Source organism: Clarias gariepinus, chromosome 26 (genome assembly GCF_024256425.1).
Source record: "Clarias gariepinus isolate MV-2021 ecotype Netherlands chromosome 26, CGAR_prim_01v2, whole genome shotgun sequence".
NCBI lineage: Eukaryota > Metazoa > Chordata > Actinopteri > Siluriformes > Clariidae > Clarias > Clarias gariepinus.
Window position 1 is genome coordinate 5,936,277 of NC_071125.1, and position 19,865 is coordinate 5,956,141.

At 38.6% G+C, this 19,865-nt stretch overlaps 2 protein-coding genes across 2 annotated transcripts in view; both read left to right on the plus strand.

The window, feature by feature from the left end:
- myom3 (myomesin 3) overlaps positions 1 to 13,313 on the plus strand; it is a 72,493-nt gene extending 59,180 nt beyond the window's left edge. The window contains exons 24-37 of the mRNA XM_053487364.1: positions 650 to 694; positions 1,813 to 1,952; positions 2,134 to 2,278; positions 3,358 to 3,417; positions 4,803 to 4,870; positions 5,327 to 5,434; positions 5,548 to 5,635; positions 7,856 to 7,894; positions 8,094 to 8,199; positions 9,202 to 9,365; positions 11,949 to 11,985; positions 12,151 to 12,173; positions 12,635 to 12,690; positions 12,798 to 13,313. Coding sequence (XP_053343339.1) covers positions 650 to 694; positions 1,813 to 1,952; positions 2,134 to 2,278; positions 3,358 to 3,417; positions 4,803 to 4,870; positions 5,327 to 5,434; positions 5,548 to 5,635; positions 7,856 to 7,894; positions 8,094 to 8,199; positions 9,202 to 9,365; positions 11,949 to 11,985; positions 12,151 to 12,173; positions 12,635 to 12,690; positions 12,798 to 13,064 — 1,346 coding nt within the window. The 3' untranslated portion in view covers positions 13,065 to 13,313. The remainder of the gene's footprint in view (positions 1 to 649; positions 695 to 1,812; positions 1,953 to 2,133; positions 2,279 to 3,357; positions 3,418 to 4,802; positions 4,871 to 5,326; positions 5,435 to 5,547; positions 5,636 to 7,855; positions 7,895 to 8,093; positions 8,200 to 9,201; positions 9,366 to 11,948; positions 11,986 to 12,150; positions 12,174 to 12,634; positions 12,691 to 12,797) is intronic.
- A 4,584-nt stretch (positions 13,314 to 17,897) lies between these two features.
- On the plus strand, positions 17,898 to 19,527 carry fabp10a (fatty acid binding protein 10a, liver basic). Its single transcript, XM_053488059.1, has 4 exons — positions 17,898 to 18,034; positions 18,147 to 18,319; positions 18,985 to 19,074; positions 19,402 to 19,527. The coding sequence occupies exons 1-4, from the start codon at positions 17,968 to 17,970 to the stop codon at positions 19,450 to 19,452; spliced, it is 381 nt and encodes a 126-aa protein (XP_053344034.1). The 5' UTR covers positions 17,898 to 17,967; the 3' UTR covers positions 19,453 to 19,527.
- The last annotated feature ends 338 nt before the right edge of the window (positions 19,528 to 19,865 follow it).

The window sequence follows — 19,865 nt, forward strand, 5'->3', positions numbered from 1 at the left end:
TTTTTTTCTGATAGTTTGCCTAAAAATGTAAAAAAAAAAAAAAAAGAAATTACCTTGTTAACAATAGTGCAAATGTAGCTCACTATCCAAGACGTGATTGGTGTCTGAAGCTTCAAGTTTCAGTAAATAAATGAATAAATGAACAATAGGTATAGCATGATGCCGTAGTGGTTAGCACTGTGGCCTCGCATCTCTAGGGTTGAGGGTTTGATTCCCACCTTGGGTCTTTGTGTTTACATGTTCTTCCCATGCTTGGTGGGTTTCCTCCAGGTACTCCAGCTTTTTCCCACAGTCCAAAGACATTCTGATTTGGTCAATTGGTGTTCCTAACTTGCCCTTAGTGTGTGCATGTGTTCGATGGATCTGCACCATGTCCAAGATGTTCCCTGTCTCCTGGGATAGGCTCCAGTCCCTGTGACCCCATACATTATAAACGTTATAGAAGATTAAAAAAAATATGAATAATGAATACAGAAACTCAATCACAAATATATTTTTATACAAAGGCAATTCTGTCCTGTCCTGTTTTTATTGGCCAAACCATTTCATTTAATAACACAATTGTTGGAGAAGTATAGGCTATATGTAGAATGTGGAACATGGTGAAAGACTGAGTTTGATGATGCACTCGTGTCCTCTTATCTCACAGATCTGGAGAGACTCATGGAGTTGAGCTGGAACATCAGGAACCCACGTAAGGCCAGCCTTGAATAATTTAAAGAGCCTTGATGAAGAATGACAGACATAAATGCATAAGAACTTCTCCTGACATGTTGTCAGTGACAAGTAATAAAGTAACCCTTGGAATTGCCTGTGAAAAAGAAAGGCAGATAGATAGATGTTAGATTGAAAAAAAAATGCAAAATGTGACAGGCCAAATAACGAGTAGACAGTCAAAAAGAAAAAAAATCATACACAAATAAGTAAATAAATAGGCACATATACAGTATATAGAAAAAGGCAGACAGATAGAACGAGAAACAAGCAGATGGATGTCTAAATGGATGGATTGATGGATGGATGAATTGGATGAGGGGTGGATGACTGGTAGATTAATAAATGGATGGATGGATGGATGGATGAATAGATGGATGATGGATGGTTTGGTAGATGGATGAATTGGATGGCTAGGGTGGGTTGTTCGGATGGGTAGGTGGGTTGACTGGTAGATGGGAGGGTTGTTTGAAAGGGTAGGTGGGTTGACTGATGGATGTGAGGGTTGTTTGAAAGGGTAGGTGGAGTGAATAATGGATGTGAGGGTTGTTTGGATGGGTAGGTGGGTTGACTGGTGGATGTGAGGGTTGTTTGGATGGGTAGGTGGGTTGACTGATGGATGGATAGATTGATGGATGGATGGATGGATGGATGGATGAATGGATGGATGGATGGATGGATGGATGGATCGATGGATAGATGGATGGGTAGATTGATGGATGGATGGATGGATGGATGGATGGACAGAGGGTAGGGTTGCTGGACACAAACATTTGGAGAGGTAAATGGTAACATTTGGGATGGGTGGGAATGGTAAAAACACTATGAGCAAGTGTTCCATATTTATACCTCTGTGCTGATGAACTCCCTAATCTGATTGGTCAGATTCTACTTTCTAATATGTTTAAAATCAGGTAGACATAGATAAAAAGAATGACATGTCATGCCTTAATAAATAGAAATCATAATAGCTTTGATGTATAGAGGAATAAAACATTTCAGGAAGTGCTGTTGTAGAAAAATAATAAATTTGGGTTCTATAACAAAATTATCAAGGTGATTATCAGCATGTCACTAATAGTTTTGTTGTGTTTGTAGTTATAGCACTGCGCTCTGAGGGCTGGCAGGTGGACGTGTTGGAGCAGGGCAATGTGAGGCTGTGGCTGCAAACTGAGCCGCTGTCCAACGCTGCAGAGCTGCACATGATCCTCAATGACAAGGAGATCTCCTCCACACCGGTGTGGACATGTTTGCTAGCAGTGTGTGTGTGTGTGTGTGTGTGTGTGTGTGTGTTATTCATGATCATTTATAAAATATAATCACTGTGTTTCAAGAATAATTTAACTGTAGTTACTGAATTATTCATATTCACTCTAAAATAAATCAAGTGGTGCATATTTGTGGCTGATTCATCCACAGACACGTAAGATCAACTTCGACAAGGCAAACGGGCTGGTGGAGATTCTGTTTGATCAGCTGAGAAAGGAGGACGAGGGCTCGTACACAGCACAGCTCAAAGACGGAAGAGCCAAGAACCAGTTCACTCTCGTACTGGTGGATGAAAGTACGGATTTGATCTCACAATAGATTCATCACTAATAGACCTTAATTAGCAGGTTGACACCTATATAGCTATTGTATGTACTTAGTCAGTACCAGTCAAAAGTCTGGACACACCTCCTAATTCCATAGACTTTCCTGATTTTTTTATTTCTTTCTACTCTGTAGAACAATGCTGAAGATGTCCAAAATGTACAATGATCTCCTTTGAACAGTTGATGTTGAGTATCTGCTACTCATGATCTGTAAAGCCTTCATACAGTGACGGCTCTAATCGGAGGTGCTGTTGTTACATTAATTGGTGATTTCTGAGGCTGGTGACTCTAAATGTCTTGTTTTCCTGGGAAGGTCTTCATGAGGGCCAGTTTCATCATGGTGCTGGATGGGTTTTGCCAACGTACTTGACACAATACTGTTTTTGCAGGAACTGTTCCAGAACATTTGACCTTCATGTCTTAAAATAACAACCGACTGTTGTTGTTGTTACTTAATTATTGAATTCAAAATGTTGTTCAAACTTTTGACTGGTACTGTATGTGAATTTTATTTACCTAATTAGTAAGATTATTTTATTTGAGTGTAACTGTGTATATACAGGCGGCACGATGGGGTAGTGGTTAGCACTGTCGCCTTGCACCTCCAGGGTCCGGGTTTGATTCCCAGCCAGGCTCGATTCCCGTCTCTTAGTGCATGGAGTTTGCATGTTCTCCCCGTGCTTGGTGGGTTTCCTGCGGGTACTCCGGTTTCCTCCCACAGTCCAAAGACATGTAGTTCAGGTTAACTGATGTTCCCAAATTGCCAGTAGTGTTTGAGTGTGTGTGTATGTGTGTGTGCCCTGCGATGGATTGGCACCCGGCACTGCCTTGTGCCCTAAGCCTCCTGGGATAGGCTCCAGGTCCCTGCGACCCTGAATACAGGATATAGCAGTAGAGAAGATGAGTGAGTGAGAGTGTATATATACAGTAGTATGTGACTGCACTTACTAGGTTGGTAAGGTTGTTTCACACTTATTTATAATGCTGAAGTTTGTAGTATTTCCCCATCAATATCGCTGACCTGGTCTTCTTTATCTAACTCAAACAGAGTTCAGGCAAACCCTGGCCAAGTCCGAGGCCAAGCGGTGGGACTGGAAGAGACGCTCAGGTGAGAGTCCACTGGGTCAGAAAAAAAAATCTGTAACATTGTCTGTGCCAAGAACCGACCCAAGGCCATGCCATGTTAGCGGCTCTTTAACTGGGAGCCACTGAGAAGTGCCACGAGTAGTGTTACAAGTAGTTAAGATTAGTTCTTCTTTTATTTTGTCAGTTTTTTAAGCATTATTAGGTTCAAACTGAGAGGTATGTGTTTAAAAGTAAATATGTGCTAACCGATCAGGATTCACAGCCAAAGAGTTGTCAGAAACGTGAAGGCCGGTGGAAGATATGCACAGGGTTTTTTACATTTATACTCTATAAAAGTGCTTTAAATAAAAGAAATTGCTGTTCTAAGAGATCACTGAAATCCCAAACATTTCTCAAACAAGTATTCTTTATTCTTTATAACTTACTCTACATGATGCTGTGGAATTCTCAATGACATCTGGCCAGATGATGTTGATTAACTTTCTGAAATAGCAGGTGTAAGAGTACTTCCAGTTTTATTCCAGTCACTATTTCTATTATAATTTATTTAATATAATCATATAACACCTTTTTTATACTGCTGAATGCTTCTTATCTCCTGATCCATGCTTTGTTTTTTTGTAAATATGCATACACATTTATATTTGCATCAGATAATAAAGAAACACATTTGCGTTCATGTCTTTTTATGTAGTGTCTATAACTTTTTTGAATTCAAATCTTGCAAAGATCTTAAATGTCATTCAGAAGTTAGATTTTACAAGAAAAGACATAAACCTGAAAAAGTATATTATTCTAAAATGCAGAATTGTTAAGATATCGTAACATGAATTTGCAATGGTTACGGACACTACAGACGAAAAGCAATTTAGGCAAAAACAATTATAGGTCATTTGCTTTAAGAATCAATGCTTAGAGGACATATAAAATCACCTCTCCAAACACGGCTGAAGTTGGCAACTTGAAATTTTTGGCAAGCAATGTTGGTCACTTTCATGTAACATAAACTTCAGAAGTAGCTACAGTATAACCAATTCTGTGTTTTGGCCATTATTCACAAACAACATTTCAAGCTTAAACTCAATTCAGTTCAATAAATGAATAAATATCTTAAAGTCAATGGAAAAAAAACACCTTGCCCTCTGCTATTATTGGAAAGTAATCAATTTTAGGTGACACCACATAACCTGTCAATGATTATATTCCCTACTTTCTTTTTTATCTTATTTAATAACTGTCCTAGGTAAGCTTGTTGTCTCTGTATATGACAATAGCTGACTGATCAGTCTTTATGTAGTATTTAAATGCGATATCATTTATTCATACTTTAATATCGGACAACTGTGAAGCCGTTTTTTGAAATCCCGCATTGCGCAACACCTCTGTTTTGTTTTATTCTTTAATTAGGACCTTACTTTGAGGAGTTTTTGTCATGGAGTGTGACGGAGGACTGTGAGCTGGTTATGAAATGCAAGGTGAATTAAACACAACACTTATTACAAATCTGAGGCTGACACCCTGGTCAGTTTCACAAAATCAAATCCTTAGTTTATATTGTAAGACGTACGAATAAAAGAAGCGTTTGACACCATGAAATCTGAATTGTTAGGGCCCAAGCACTTTTACATCAGCCCTATGTCGTCATACTGTGTACGGGCGCTCTTATTACACTTTCTGTGTGACATCACATTGAGTGACATCACATCACATTGACATAATGGTATTGGTATGTCCCCTTTAAATGCATGTGCCCACTGCACTTTCTGGTGCACCCGGGTGGCGATGGTGCAGAGTGCTTGGACCCACTCATCGCTGCTTGTAACTATATTTGCAATTGCTTCCAGAGATCAGCAAAAAGATGAGTCAAAGATATTCCGTTTTGTCCATTTACTCATTTCACAGCTTGAGCTTGTTCGCCTTTTCTCCAACAGGTCACGAACATGAGTAAGGACACCAAGATGAAGTGGTTTAAGGATGGCATAGAGCTCAAGCAGTTTGTGTTTGAGGCGTCTGGTGTTGCCACGTTTACCGTTTCGCAGGTACGAGCTACCAAATGCACTAATGTTAGCTACTTGTTGCTTGCATTTCTAATAATGGTGTGTGTGTGTGTGTGTGTGTGTGTGTGTGTGTGTGTGTGGAAATTGCCACCCAGGTTACTAAGAAGGAAGTCGGCACCTACAGGGTGGTGGTGGCTGATGGTAGAGGAGAGGATCAGAGCATACTGGAGTTCGTGGACAATGGTGAGTAAATTAAGATTCTTTATCGATACTCAAAACCGAATTTCATTTGATTAAAAATAAGGTTTTGTTTTTTATTTCAGCTCAACACGAACCATGCTGTATGTCGCTCAGTGCTTGTTCAGTATCTTTGACTTGTTTATTCGGTACAAAACATTTATGTATAAAATGGACAACGAGATAAAACCACTTCTGGAGTAGGGTAGGGGTGTGGTCTAAATCCCGACGGCAAATTTGTAGCATATTTTAACCATCCAGAATTGCGATATTTACTCTTCTATTCTAGCTACATACCAGTTCTGATTAGTTTTGCTGTAGCGACTGAATATTTGATCTTATTTGACGGTACTGTTAAATTCTCATAGCTCTCTGTTCAGAACAAGTTCACTTATTACTCTTGTTTCTAGTAGTAAGGAAGGACATGTACAAGATGTTAACTACAATAGTATTCATGAAAGGAGTCTCCAGTGCCAGAACTTTTGGTTTTTTGGAGATTGAAAAAAAGAAAATTATGGAGCTATAATGTAACTAGAAACTGAAGCGATGATGTTTCTTAATCAGGAAAATCCGATTGCGGGCAATATTCTACATTATAAAAGAAAGAAAACTGGAAATGATTACATTTGCATCAAATTACCACATAATTGAATGCATTGCTTCCACTCCTGGGCCACAATATGCCTTATGGTAACTAAAGACCAAATCCTACCTAAGGCTGTAGTGGGTAAAATCCATTTCGTATTGCTCCCTTAATTACAAATAATATCATTGTGCAGAATATAATATATCTATAATCTTTTCACATTCATTTTCTCGCTTAATTTTTTATTAACCTTTCCTCTGACACACAAGGCTCTCTATAACAAACCATTTAATTTGCAAACTGCTATATAACCTTCTTTTAGCTTTGAAATTCCCCATTTTAGGCAAACCACAGCACGTAGCAGCCGCATTACAGATCAAAAAACGAAATGTCATAAAAAGCTAATGGCATCACTTCTTTCTGTCACTTGATCAGTGAAGCGAAACTACAAGTTGTGCTAAATGTGCTGTGAATGAACTAAATGTGTTTAATGGATTTTTGGAGAATACTGGAGGCAAGAAAAAGGATGTTTACAGTCTTAGTTCTATAGCAGTTACCCCAGTGTTAATAGAGTACAGGTATGTGACACATAATGTAATGTCCCTGATACGTGATACATTATGTGATTTGGATACCACCATAATATATATATATATACTTATGTGTTCTACTGTTGTGTAAGCACTGTGGTAAAATTAGTTTATAGTCAGCCTTCTGTCTTGCTTTCAAACCTCTTGCATCTGCTATAGTAATATATTATTAAAAGAAAATTAATAGAGACAAGAGATACCCACTCTGTGTGTAGGATGCTGCTGGATTCTCTGCTGCAAGTGACAAAACACACAAGTGCAAAAAAACACAAGTTTTGCATGCTTTTTTTTTTATTTAAACGCAATAATTGCATTAACTGGCTGTATCAAGTGGAGTTATAGCCTTTTGCAAAATAAAGCAAAATTCATATTAATATAACCAAAACAGAATATTTAAGCATTTATGCTTGGTAACCCTTGTGACTTTAAGATAACATAATGCACAAAGTATTATGAATCAGTTTTCAAAACTGTTTGCTTCATTTGGAAAAAAAAAAACTCATGGACTTATCTCATTTTGCTTTCAATCTGCTTATTTTATCTTTGACTGAACTGATCATTTAAAGGCCGATAAATAAAAATTTTCCTATATGTGTTAATTTAAAGGGCGTTGTGTAGGGTGGTGTAGTGGTTAGCACTGTCGCCTTGCACCTCCAGGGTTCGGGTTGAATTCCTGGCCAGGCTCGATTCCCGGCTGTGTGTGCATGGAGTTTACATGTTCTCCCCATGCTTGGTGGGTTTCCTCCGGAGACTCCGGTTTCCTCCCACAGTCCAAAGACATGTAGATGAGGCTAATTGGCGGTTCCAAATTGCCCATAGTGTGTGAATGAGAATGTGTGTGTGCCCTGCGATGGATTGGCACCCTGTCCAGGGTGTATCTAAGCATCCTGGTATAAGCTCCAGGTCCCCGCGACCCTGAATACAGGATAAAGCGGTATAGAAGATAAGTGAGTGAGTGAGAGTTAATTCAAGGCCAAAACTGTTTACACTCTGCAATATTTTTTTTCATGTGACTTAAACTTTGTCACTTTTTTTTACCTCCCTTCTTAGAGTTTGAGCGCTTGATGCAGAGCCTGAGCAAAAACTGTGGTATGTTCACAGGGAACCGAACAATCACACACACACACACACACACACACACACACACACACTGACTGTAACAGAATGTTTACATATTTAGATTTTATATTTTATATAATATATAAGATAAGATTTTATATATCTCTTTCCAAGCTTTGCATTACTCAACCCCTCTCCCTATTCCTCTGTTGCTTTGTCTGATCTACAGCTCTCTCTGCCAGTCCCATGAGAATCCAGTGCACAGCGACTGGCTTTAGGCTCTACTGTTCTCTGAAGTACTATCTGAGCTACATGAAGACCAGCTGGTACTTCAAGTGAGTCTTTGGGTTGATGTTAGCTACAAAGAGCTCTGGCATTGAATTGCTCTGGCATTGATGCTTTCAAAGAGCTCTGGCATTGATTTGGAGCCCCAGTGCACAAAGCGAGATCTTGTAAAGATTCAAGATCAGTATAAAAGCTTGATATAGATCAGCAATGATTTTTTTATGTGACGAGCAACAGACATCTCTGGGTCGAAAAGAGTACAGATTAAGTTACTATTGGTCTTCACTGAAAGTTTTTTTTTTTGTTAATTCTTTTCTGGTACTGCATTTATCATTTATTCTCTAATTTTAACTACGCAATATAATAGCTATCTTAATATGAGATTATGACGTACTGGAGAGAGGAGAGAATGGAGTAAAGGGATGGCGTAAAATGAGAATATTATTTATTATTAAAATTTTGACATTCATTTTAATTTCACAATATAATAGAATAGCGTTAGCTAAGGTTAGCATCCTTTCTAGAAAATTTGGGGTATACAGGTAATCCCTGACTTACGAACAATTTCTGTTCCAAAAGCATGTTTGTAAGTCAGATTTGTTCTTAAGATCGACAAAGTGAGTCATACACGGCTTTGACACATTAGGCATACTGTATGTAAAGCATACCAATCCACTTGACTAAATTTGTCTCCTTTCCCCACACTGCCATCATGTGGCCAAAACCCTTGCAAAGCCATGCACCTACAGGGCCCTGGTTCAACTCCCATTTCATGAATGGCTGGAGTAAATAATTAGACTCTTGAGGTTCTGCATGTGCAAACATGTCTGATGCAAAACATGGCCAGGTCTTTGTCTTAGATCCCCTTCAGAAAAAATGAAAAAATCATTAAACGAACAAGAACATTTATACAGACCTAGCATTTATTCTTACCAGAATTGTTGTTACAGAAAATTCTCACCGATCAGATTAAACAATTTAGCTTGACTATGCTAAAAGACTAAATAAACCTTTGAAAATGAAAAGTCTTGTTCTTCATCGGTGTGTACCAGAGAGAAGAGGATCGATCAGGAAGAGAGGACCAAGCCCGGCAGCAGCATGCAGAAGGTTTGGATTGATATCTTCAACCCTACTGAAAACGACAAAGGAAGATACACCCTGGAGATGTTCGACGGGCAGGAAACACACAAGCGCACTCTGGATTTGTCTGGACAAGGTACAGCGGTTTGTAGTTGCACATCCAATCTGACAGACAGCTAATCCTGGTGGAGATCACGGCGTCAGGGGAGGAAGAGACAAAAAGAGTTTTCACTGTCGCAATACCTGATAGGGATAGTGAAATCATTCAAGCATCGCAGACTCGTTGTGACTGGAGTAATACTGTATATAGATTCTGTATGACATTTCATCGAAAATAAACTCAGATAGGACCTTCTAATACAAAGTTTATGACATCTACAAAACAAATCAGATATACAGTACCAGTCAAAAACAAGTTTAAAATTATTTTCTATACTGGATTTTTCAAAACTATTAATAACACATATGAGATTATGTAATTAAGTAACAGTCTGAGAGCATCAGATCATTCTGAAGTCATTATAGCTGTTACCTAAAGTTAAACACTCGCCTTGCACCTCTGGATCTGGGTTCGATTCTCACCTCTGGTCTGTGTGCATGGAGTTCGCATGTTCTCCTGTTGGGTTTCCTCTGGTTTACTCCCATGTTCCAAAAACTCGCAGATTATGCTAATTGGCGTTCCCAATGTCCCTGTAGCATGCGAATGACTGTGTGAGGGTATGTAAAAGTGCCCTGTGATGGATTGGCACCCCATCCATTGGCACAGTCTCCTGGGAGAGGCTCCAGGCCCTGTGACTCCCGTATGCAAGATAAGGAGGTATAGACGATGAGTTAGTGAGTGAGTGAGTGAGTGGGTGTTACCTAAAGTTCACAATCTGAAGTTATTACCTGCTCAGTTAATAATAGAGACTTGAGTGCAAACTGTTCTTAGCAATTGCAGTTCAAAAGCAGATTTTTTCACAGCGATCCTCATGATTTCGTGTTGTCCTGTGCACAGTAATTTCCTGGTGATCTTTAGGATGCCATGTGCTGCGAGTCATTTTCAAGTAACAAAAATACTTCATAGGTCACCAACTAAAAGATTTTTTTTTGTCCTATTTTCTGTTAACATTTGGTCGCCTGCCATTTCCCACCATCAGCCAGTTATCTCCTTTCACACGGCAGCTCGCAGATGCATACTGATTGCCTAGTTTTGCTGTGATTGACAGGAATAAAAGAAGCATGATACCCCTCCCACCCAGAGAGAACAGGCGATTTTGTCTCTCAAAATATGTCTCTTAAAGATGGCTGTGTCACGATCGGGATTCGAACTGACAGTCTCCAGGCAATGTGACAAAAAATTAAAGTTCATGAACTCTACTTGTTGTAAAGAATTTAACGTTGCCGTAGACAGTAGAACAAAGGCATAGATGTCTGATCAGTGCTATTAGACAAAAGGTGATACAAAAGGTGAAAAGAAGCTGAATGTTGACTTTTGAAGCAACCAATTTCCACGCAGTCTTCTTTGTCTTTCGGCTGTTCCCTTTCAGGGGTCGCCAGAGTGAATCATCTGCCTCCATCTAACCCTATCCTCTGCATCCTCTTCTCTCACACCAACTAACTTCATGTCCTCTCTCACTGCATCCATAAATCTCCTCTTTGGTCTTCCTCTAGACCTCCTGCCTGGCAGTTCAAACCTCAGCATCCTTCTACCGATATATTCACCCTCTCTCCTCTGAACATGTCCAAACCACCTCAGTCTGGACTCTCTGACTTTATCTCCAAAACATCTAACGTGGGTTGTCCCTCTGATGAACCTATTCTCAAACCTATCCATCCTTGTCACTCCCAAAGAGAACCTCAACATCTTCAGCTCTGCTACCTCCAACTCTGCCTCCTGTCTTTTCTTCAGCGCCACTGTCTCTAAGCCATAGAGCATCACTGGTCTCACCACTGTATTGAACACCTTTCCTTTCGCAGTAGTTACTATATTCTTATAAACTATATTAAGTTCCTACATTTATTTATTATAATGATTTTATGACTTTTAGTTCATTTTAGATCAAAATGAAATGGGCAAAACGACTCAGCTTTTACCAATTTACATGATTGCAGGACAGTATTCCTACAGTATTTAAGTTAAGAACTTTGGATGGTATGTAGCCAACAATCCAAGAGAGACATAAGGAAGTAAAACAACAAGAAAATCAAATTGGACAGTAGAGCAGTGTTTACTTTTTTCATTTAGTGTTTGAGGAATATTACTTCTTTCCGCAATTTTGTCCTCTGCTATGGAAACTCTTTAGCCTCTTAAAAGTCCTTCTCTCTTTGACCTTAGGAGCTGTTTTTAGGGCTAGGATGAATCATTTTTATCTTTAATAAGATTTAGTCCTTAATTTAAGGGAAAATTCTAAGAAAATGTCAAGATAAAAGTATTTTCTTAGAATTTCGTCACTAGGAGCAACTTTTAGACTTAAGAAGCTTTGTGAATACGGGTTCAGGTCTCAGACACCACAGCACACCCCAGAGGTCGTGTGGAGTATGACCCGAGGGGGAACACAATTTTGGGAATGCACTACAAGGGAAACGTACAATATTAGGAATTACATTTTAATACTATGGCTGATATATATATTATTAAACATATAAATACAATTTAAAAAAGTGTGATTATACAGTGTACTATACTTTTAGAGATTTTAATTACATCCCGGTGTTCTCTGCTTTCTCTCCTCTTAAGCATTTGCCGACGCTCTGCTGGAATACCAGAGGCTGAAGTAAGTCAAGTTTTTTGCATTATGTATTTAACACATTCAACTATTATAATACCTTTTTATCGAAGTACTGTATGTTTGGAAAATGTTTGGGGAGAATATGACTTAATGCCTTTGTAGTAAATAATGATGTGGATTTTATATTTTTTATTTCATTTATAAAAACAGGGAGGCGGCGATTGCTGAGAAAAGTAAGTATAGTTGAATTAGCACAGTAAAGTGATTGACTACGTTTTACGCATATCTCATTTCATTAGCCAGTCCCATTTTTGCTCTTAGGTGTTTTGTAACGGTAATAAAATTAATTTGCTAGAAAACTGAATTTTGCAATAGGATGCACTTTAATCTACAAATCTTTTTTTGTCTCAGAATTCTACAAACATAATGAAACATAATGAACAACATGAAAAAAAGTTTATTTGAAATTTTCACAAATTTATTCTAAATAAAAAAATTCGAAAAAGCACATGTACATAAGTATTCACAGCCTTTGCCATAAAGCTCAAAACTGACGCATCCTGTTACAGTGATGAAATGATCTAGCTGACATATCTAAAAACCCAAATACACGGTTTAAAGTCTGAATTTCAAAACTATAAAATAACACATATGGAATTATGGGATTAAGGCTAAACCTTGCTTGTTTTTCTAGACCGTGCCAAAGTCACAAAGGGATTACCAGATGTGGTGGCCATCATGGAAGACAAGGTTTTTAACACCAGTAATTCTAAAATACTTTAAAGAACAATATGGCTCTCGTCTAATTTCCCACCTCTCTCTCTCTCTCTCTCTCTCTATTTTGTTCTCACACACAGTCTCTGTGTCTGACCTGTTTCGCTGAAGGCAACCCAGATCCGGAGATGTTCTGGCTGAAAAACGATAGGGAGATCGTCTCCGAAGGGCGCTTTAACATCGCCAGGGACAACGGCCGCACAACCCTTACCATCTACTCAGTCTGTATGGAGGATTCAGGCAACTACAGCGTGTTCGTACGCAACAAGTACGGCTCACAGACAGTACACGTGACCGTGAGCGTGTATAAACACGGCGAGATCCCGCAGGCCGGTGCATTCGAGATGTAGAGATGAGTGAATTGGAGAATGCCGTGCTGTAGAAATATTAGCAAACATTTACAGTTCAGAAATGATTAAAAGTCCAAATTACAGCATGATAAGAAAATATAACTTGACAACTGATATGACATAAGCAATAACACAAACTTAATTCTTCTACAGACTTTATTCTATAACCTTGTCATGTTCTTTGATCAATAGAATTAATGTTGTTGATTCATTTTCTACAACAGCACGACCCAAAGTGTGATGATACTTTAAAGGTATCAAACAGTGTAACAGTGTAGCAAAATACAGTGTAGCGAAAAAAAAACCTACCCTGCCGTGTCGATCACTCTGGAATGGGTTGACTCATCTGATCACATCACACTTTTTCCATCGCTCCAAAGTCCAATCTTTATGCTCTCAATCAAATTAATGCCTTTTTTTCTGATTAGTCTTACTAACCAGTGGTTTTGGTATTGACACAGCTGTTTTGTCCCAAACCTGTGAGTTCTCATCACATTGTGTATGTGTGTATGTGTGTGTGTGTGTGTGTGTATATGGGAATGCCTTACTCTTACTATTAAACATAGGTCTGGTTAATCCAGTCCCAGTCATTTCAATTCTCCTTAGTTGTTTTCTTTGCTTGATGCAGCACAATAATTTATTTATTTATTTATTTTTTGCCCTGGAGTGTATTTGCCAAATTCTTACTAGTACACGTTAAAATATTTGATTATTTCCTAAACTCCAATGACTTTTTTTAAATGTAAAAAGTCACCTCTTATTACTAAACAAGTATGAGGCCTACTGTATGTGACCAGACATATCAAGTCAGGTATTAGGTTAGTTCGGCGTTATGGCCAATAGAGTGTAGTAGGTAAAACGGAAAAAAAAAAATTATTTCAGCAAAAATCAAATACCTTATATTCCTGATTCGTTAACATAATTAACATCAAAATGTAATTTTAAAATTAAATTTAAAGTGACTTAGTAACTGACTTGATGTCCCTCATATAAAAACCATAAGGTGATGGAATCAAAATGAAAGGTGAGAATATCTGGCCTCTCAGGCGAATTTCATCACTTAAATTGTTTCTGAAAACTTATCTCAGATGGATAATCAACGTGCTGAACATTGTACAATGGTGCAAACCATCATAATTTGAAATTCAACTCTTATTTGTCAAAAAAACAAAATATCCATAATTGATTTCCCTTCATATTTTAATCATGTTTACCCTTGTGTTAGTTTACTGACACTTTAAGCTACTATGCCATTTTCAGTCTGAATCCCGAGGGTGCTTTAGTATAATGCCTAAATTTAAGCTTGATGGCTTTTGAATGTGTTTGCAGAGTTTGTGTTTTTGTCAAGTATGAATTTAAACCTGAATTGAATCAGCCTGTGGCATTTTTTGTCTGATTATTTAAAAAAAAGTATATTTGCTTAATAAACCGCATATAAAAGGTTTTACAAAAAAATATGGTTTAGGAGTATTTTTGAAAAATTGAATCACCTTTGACTTTATTAACAGAAACTTTTTTTTTTTCTTTAAAATAAATCTAATTAGATGAAACCTATTTATTCCAATCAGACTTAGTCTCTTACCTGCCATGTGAAAGGCCTGGGTTCGATGCCTAAACTGCAGCCACTGGATGCAGTGCCAGTACCATCCGGATAAAATAGGAGGGTTACGTCAGGAAAGGCCTCCGGCGTTAAACCTGTGCCAAGATGTGTATAAATCGAACGGGATCAATGGGAGCAGCTGAAAGACCAACAATAACATATGTGTGTTTTCTTATGTTATAATAATGCATATTTTAAGACACGAAGGTCAGCTGTTCTGGAACAGTTATTGCAAGAACAGTACAGGTATTGTCGAGTGCATTTGCAAAACCATGATAAAACTGGCTCTTATAAAGACCAGGAAAGCAAGACCAAAACTTACCTCTGCTGCAGAGGAGAAGTTCCTATAGAGGTGACAATATCAAATGTTCAAAGGAGATTATTGTGTATTTTAGATGCCTTCAGACAATGTAGAAAGTAATAAACAATCAGGAAAGACCATGGAATTAAAAGGTGTGTCCAAACTTTTGACTGGTAGTGTTTCTGTGTGTATGTATATGAGAGAGAGAGACGGAGAGAGCTCAAGGACAGGGACGTATTATTGCAATCTCAGAAAAGCAGTGACTGAATATACACACAGCACCTGCCTAGTGTGTAATGTTTTGCCTGCAGCTTATAGATAACTAGTGTGCACAATGTGGACCAAATATTTGGGAGCAGATATTGTTTAGATGAAGGACGACTCTCTGAGTACAGCACTGACACTGATATGGTTTAGTGTGTGTCTGTGTCTATGCAAGTTGAGGACTTTGAAAAGATAAAGTCCACACGGTCGTTAACCTGTTGCACAGCCATACACCGGAAAAGTTTGTTTTTTTTTTTCCTTTGAGACAAACCTCACATCTGAGACTAAATCTCCTGTCTTGTGAATGTTCATAATGCAGTGCCAACTCTGTAATGAATTTTCCATTACGGTTAATGCAAAATCCGATAATCTCACATTCTCAGTCGAGTGAGCAGACTAGTAGGGGTAAATCAGTGCATAGCAGGACACATGAAAGAAAATGAATTCGAGAGAAAAAAAAAGCTAGGTCCCCGGAGTAACAATCTCACACACACCTTAAAACAGACCGCTCGAAAACTAGAACGAAAATGGCATTAAAATAAATCGGTAGGATTTCAAACAGTATGGAAAGAAAGCATACCGGACTAGAAGAACTAGCATATTTGAAACTAGCATTTATTAAGAAACCTGAACTTGACCCCCGTCAGCTGTCCGAATACAGTATAGGCCGATATTAAACCTTATCTCCAAGATCGTAGCGCTGCAGCTGGATCTTATATCTGATCCTGAAATGTATCAGTCAGGGTTTACGCCTCATCATAGCGCAGAGGCAGCGCTGGGTAAAGTGGTAAATGACCCAATACTGGCCTCTGATCAGGGTGGTCTCCTTGCTTGTGTTGCTTGACCCTAGTGCTCTCTCCGTTTTTCTCTGATGGCGTGTGACTACAGTAGTTCAATAATGTAGGACTGAAATTTCTACTTTTTTAGTTTTTTTTACCTAAGCACCCAACAAAGCAGGTGGACTTTATATCAACTTAATTATACTACATTTATATACCATTATACAAAAATTCAGCCTCTTAACACACTGCAAATATATGTGGAATGCAGTGTTGGGTGTAACGCATTAGAGTACTTGGATTACTTATTTGATGTAATGAGTAATCTAACGCGTTAAGTCCGCCATTTAAGTACTCAGTTATATAGTTATATTTTCAAAAATGTAATCCGTTATTCAGACAATTTATGTAATCCATGATTGTGTGTGTGTGTGAGTAAAAGTCATCCTACAAGCCCCGGCCGCTCCCCCGTTAACCCGCTCTTCTCTGTTATTCCTGCTGTTAGTAGTTAACAGATTATGGGCCAAAATCTGTACGAATTGATAATTAGAAGTTATGCATGTTTCTTCACATTTTACAAAGTTATTTCCATATATTTTTTGCAACAATGACCATTATCAAAGGCCCTTTATAAATAAAATTCAATTCAATTGGCTAGAGCAGATTTGGCTAGATAATGTGAAATTTTCCTAATCCAAAGTAAATTCTTGAAAATTCGATGTACTTTACAGTCTTTATCCTGAAACATAAGAGAGTCAGGGTTGAGTTCTGCTTGGACTCGAGGCACAAATAGCAACCTATAATTCAACTGATATTGTTCAATCAGGCGTTGTATTTGGTATAATAATTGAACATAAAGATAAGCAGTGATTCTTCCAGGAAAACATCAGTACACACTCAGCTTGTGCTCTATTTTGCCTCACTGACACTTTTATTTTTTTTTTTTAATGACTGATGCCCTCTGATTTTGGCAACTACATACATAAAGCAAAGTTATTAGGTTCACCGCTCGTACAAACAGCAGTGATGTTGACCCAATAGTGGTGTGTGAGTGGTCATTGCACTGCTAAGACTCTTACCAAATCAAATTTGCACAGTACTGGTGACTTTCCTTTGATGGACAAACTATGTGATGTAAAAGGTTTGCTACAGTCTTTGTTCTCTCTCTCTCACGCACACACACACACACACACACACACACACACACACACACACACACACAAACACACTTCCCATAAATATCCTGTACTATGTTTCAGTCAATTGGTAAAAACCTCCTGAACAAGCAACCTTTACAAGCTAGAATGCACTTTTTAGACTCAAACCATTTGCACTACATTTTTGGATTTCATAAGGGCACCATATGGGTAGCGGGTGTTGCCACCAAACAGCTCCAGGAACTCTGGTTCGATCCTGAACTTAAGTTTTGCAGGTTTCCCTCCAGGGTTTCCAGGTTTCCAAAACATGCTGGTAAATTACCCATGTATAATAACTTACCCCTAAGTCTATAAATATGTGTGTTTGGTGGCATTCTATGGAACTGTGCCCCTATCCCTGGATTGGGTTCTGCTAGACCTTCAAGTCGTCTAGGATAAAACTGTCTGTCAGTCTCGGCCCGAGATTGTATTTGCTTAGCTTTTTTTTCTTCTTCTGTTTTTTTCATCTTGTCAAAGTATTTTTTGATCATTTTCAGAAGGAACGTTCCCTACTTGATCTTTAATCATATAATCAGAAATGCATTTTTTGCATAAATGTTCATGCCATATAGACGCTAAGGTTACCAACCTGAAGATGTAATTGAACTCTGGGTTATCCAAATAGACTGGGTTAATGATTAGAAATACAGGAGTACCCATTTTCTCCCCCAGATATAAGTAGCTGAGATTGCATGTGTGAGACTCTACACGCTAAAAAGAGCTTCAGATATCTGTCTTGTGGTGAAGGAGACACCAAGCAGGAATGGCTTTCAACGGAACGTGGCAGGTTTACGCTCAGGAGAACTTCGAGGAGTTCCTCAGGGCCATATGTGAGTATGCGAGTTAATAAACTGCAGTGGAATATAAAACAAAAGCTAAAGTAAGAACATGATGCAATTCATACAATACAACACTGGTAATATACTGTACTTTATCACTCAGCACTCCCTGAGGACGTCATCAAGATGGCCAAAGACGTCAAACCTGTAACAGAGATAAAACAGACTGGCAACGACTTCGTCGTGACCTCAAAGACCCCTGGGAAAACAGTCACAAACTCCTTCACCATCGGCAAGGAAGCTGATATTACCACCATGGACGGAAAGAAGCTCAAGGTATATCCAATTCTAGTTTATCACCTATGCCATGTCTACATATCAAGCCGACCATAAACTTGAACACAAACATTTAGTTTAGAACTATGATACAGGTCAGCTGGATCAGGACTACCACTAAAGAGACTTTGACCAATTTATTTTTTGAAGGAGGCGGGAGAGTCTTAATTCGTGAAGCAGATTGTAAAACCCAGATTATTTTCCCCACATTGTGATATTAACCTAATCTGCTGTCTTTCATGCGAAAGGCCCGGGTTCGATTCCCAGCCAATGCCCAAATAAATGCAGCGCCAGTTTTAAGTCTAGATAAAAGAAGAGTTGCGTCAGGAAGGGCAACCTATGCCAGGTTGTTGTGTTGTGGCGACCCCTCAACAGGACCATCCAAGCTAACTATGGGAACTACTGTACCTCTCTAGCTAAATATCTATCTGATCAGGCTGGATGGTGGTTATTTTTCCTTTGATTCTGTAATAAATTATCTATCAAGCTAGATCCGAACCAAATATGAACCCCCAATTAACCTATACAGTAAGACCTATTTCAACTACGAAGCCAGTAACTTGTATAGCACGGATACTTCATCATCCTACAGACCTGGTTAGTGTGTCCTGATGTCCCAGTGTCTCTGTGATCCTGAACCCATCTCTGATCTGTATCCCTTTTAGTGCATTGTAAGACTGGAGGCGGGAAAGCTTATCTGTGAGTCAGACAAGTTCTCACACAAGCAGGAAATTAAGGACGGAGAGATGATTGAGGTGCGTATCTGTAACAAACACTTCACTACACTCACAAACACTCAGATCTGTACACTCGCATATTAAAAGAGCAGAGTCTGATTTTTAAGTCATTTGCTGTATCTTAGATGACGGGTTTGAACCTTCTGCCTCGCTGATTGTTCTCAATTTGTTCAAAATACATATACTTTGTAAGATTTCTATCAAGAATAAGGTGAAAAGAGATAATTGGTCCTGTTTTAGTACCTACCTTTAAAATGATATTATTATAACAGGACTTAATCAATAAATTATAATATTATAATAACAATATTTAAAAATGATTTTTCTCTTTCTCTCTCCTCTCAGACTTTAACTGTTGCAGGGACCACCATGATCAGGAAGAGTAAAAAGCTGTGATACGACCTGGCCTGCTGAAAGTGTCTCCGGTTCAAAACATGCCATCTATTTAAATAAAACTGCCATTTGTCAAAATATTGAGTACTTGCATTATTTTTGTCTTTTTGCTCTCATTAAATTTACTTTAGCTCCTCTGTACTATACATTTGAATGTGCTAGGAATCACCCATAACTTTAACACCATTAACATTAAAACCCCCAAGGTTCTTGGTTCCACTTGTAACGCCAGGGTATCTGGCACTGGGCTGTTAGCAGTTGATCCTGTGGGTGCTGTGGGCTGAGGGATGGAGCCTCCATGAATTGAGTTGTTTTATCTAGCACATCCCATCGGACTGGGATCTGGGGAATTCGGAACCTTTGACCTCTAAGCCCCATATGCGGCTGGCCATAATGCACTGGGTTTTCTGATTCCT

What these genes read in the sequence shown, in the direction of transcription:
- fabp10a (XM_053488059.1), top strand. Translation starts at nt 17,968, where the DNA reads ATGGCTTTCAACGGAACGTGGCAGGTTTACGCTCAGGAGAACTTCGAG. An exon ending in TGGACGGAAAGAAGCTCAAG is followed by an intron (nt 18,320 to 18,984) that starts GTATATCCAATT and finishes TATCCCTTTTAG; the next exon opens with TGCATTGTAAGACTGGAGGC. An exon ending in AGGACGGAGAGATGATTGAG is followed by an intron (nt 19,075 to 19,401) that starts GTGCGTATCTGT and finishes CTCTCCTCTCAG; the next exon opens with ACTTTAACTGTTGCAGGGAC.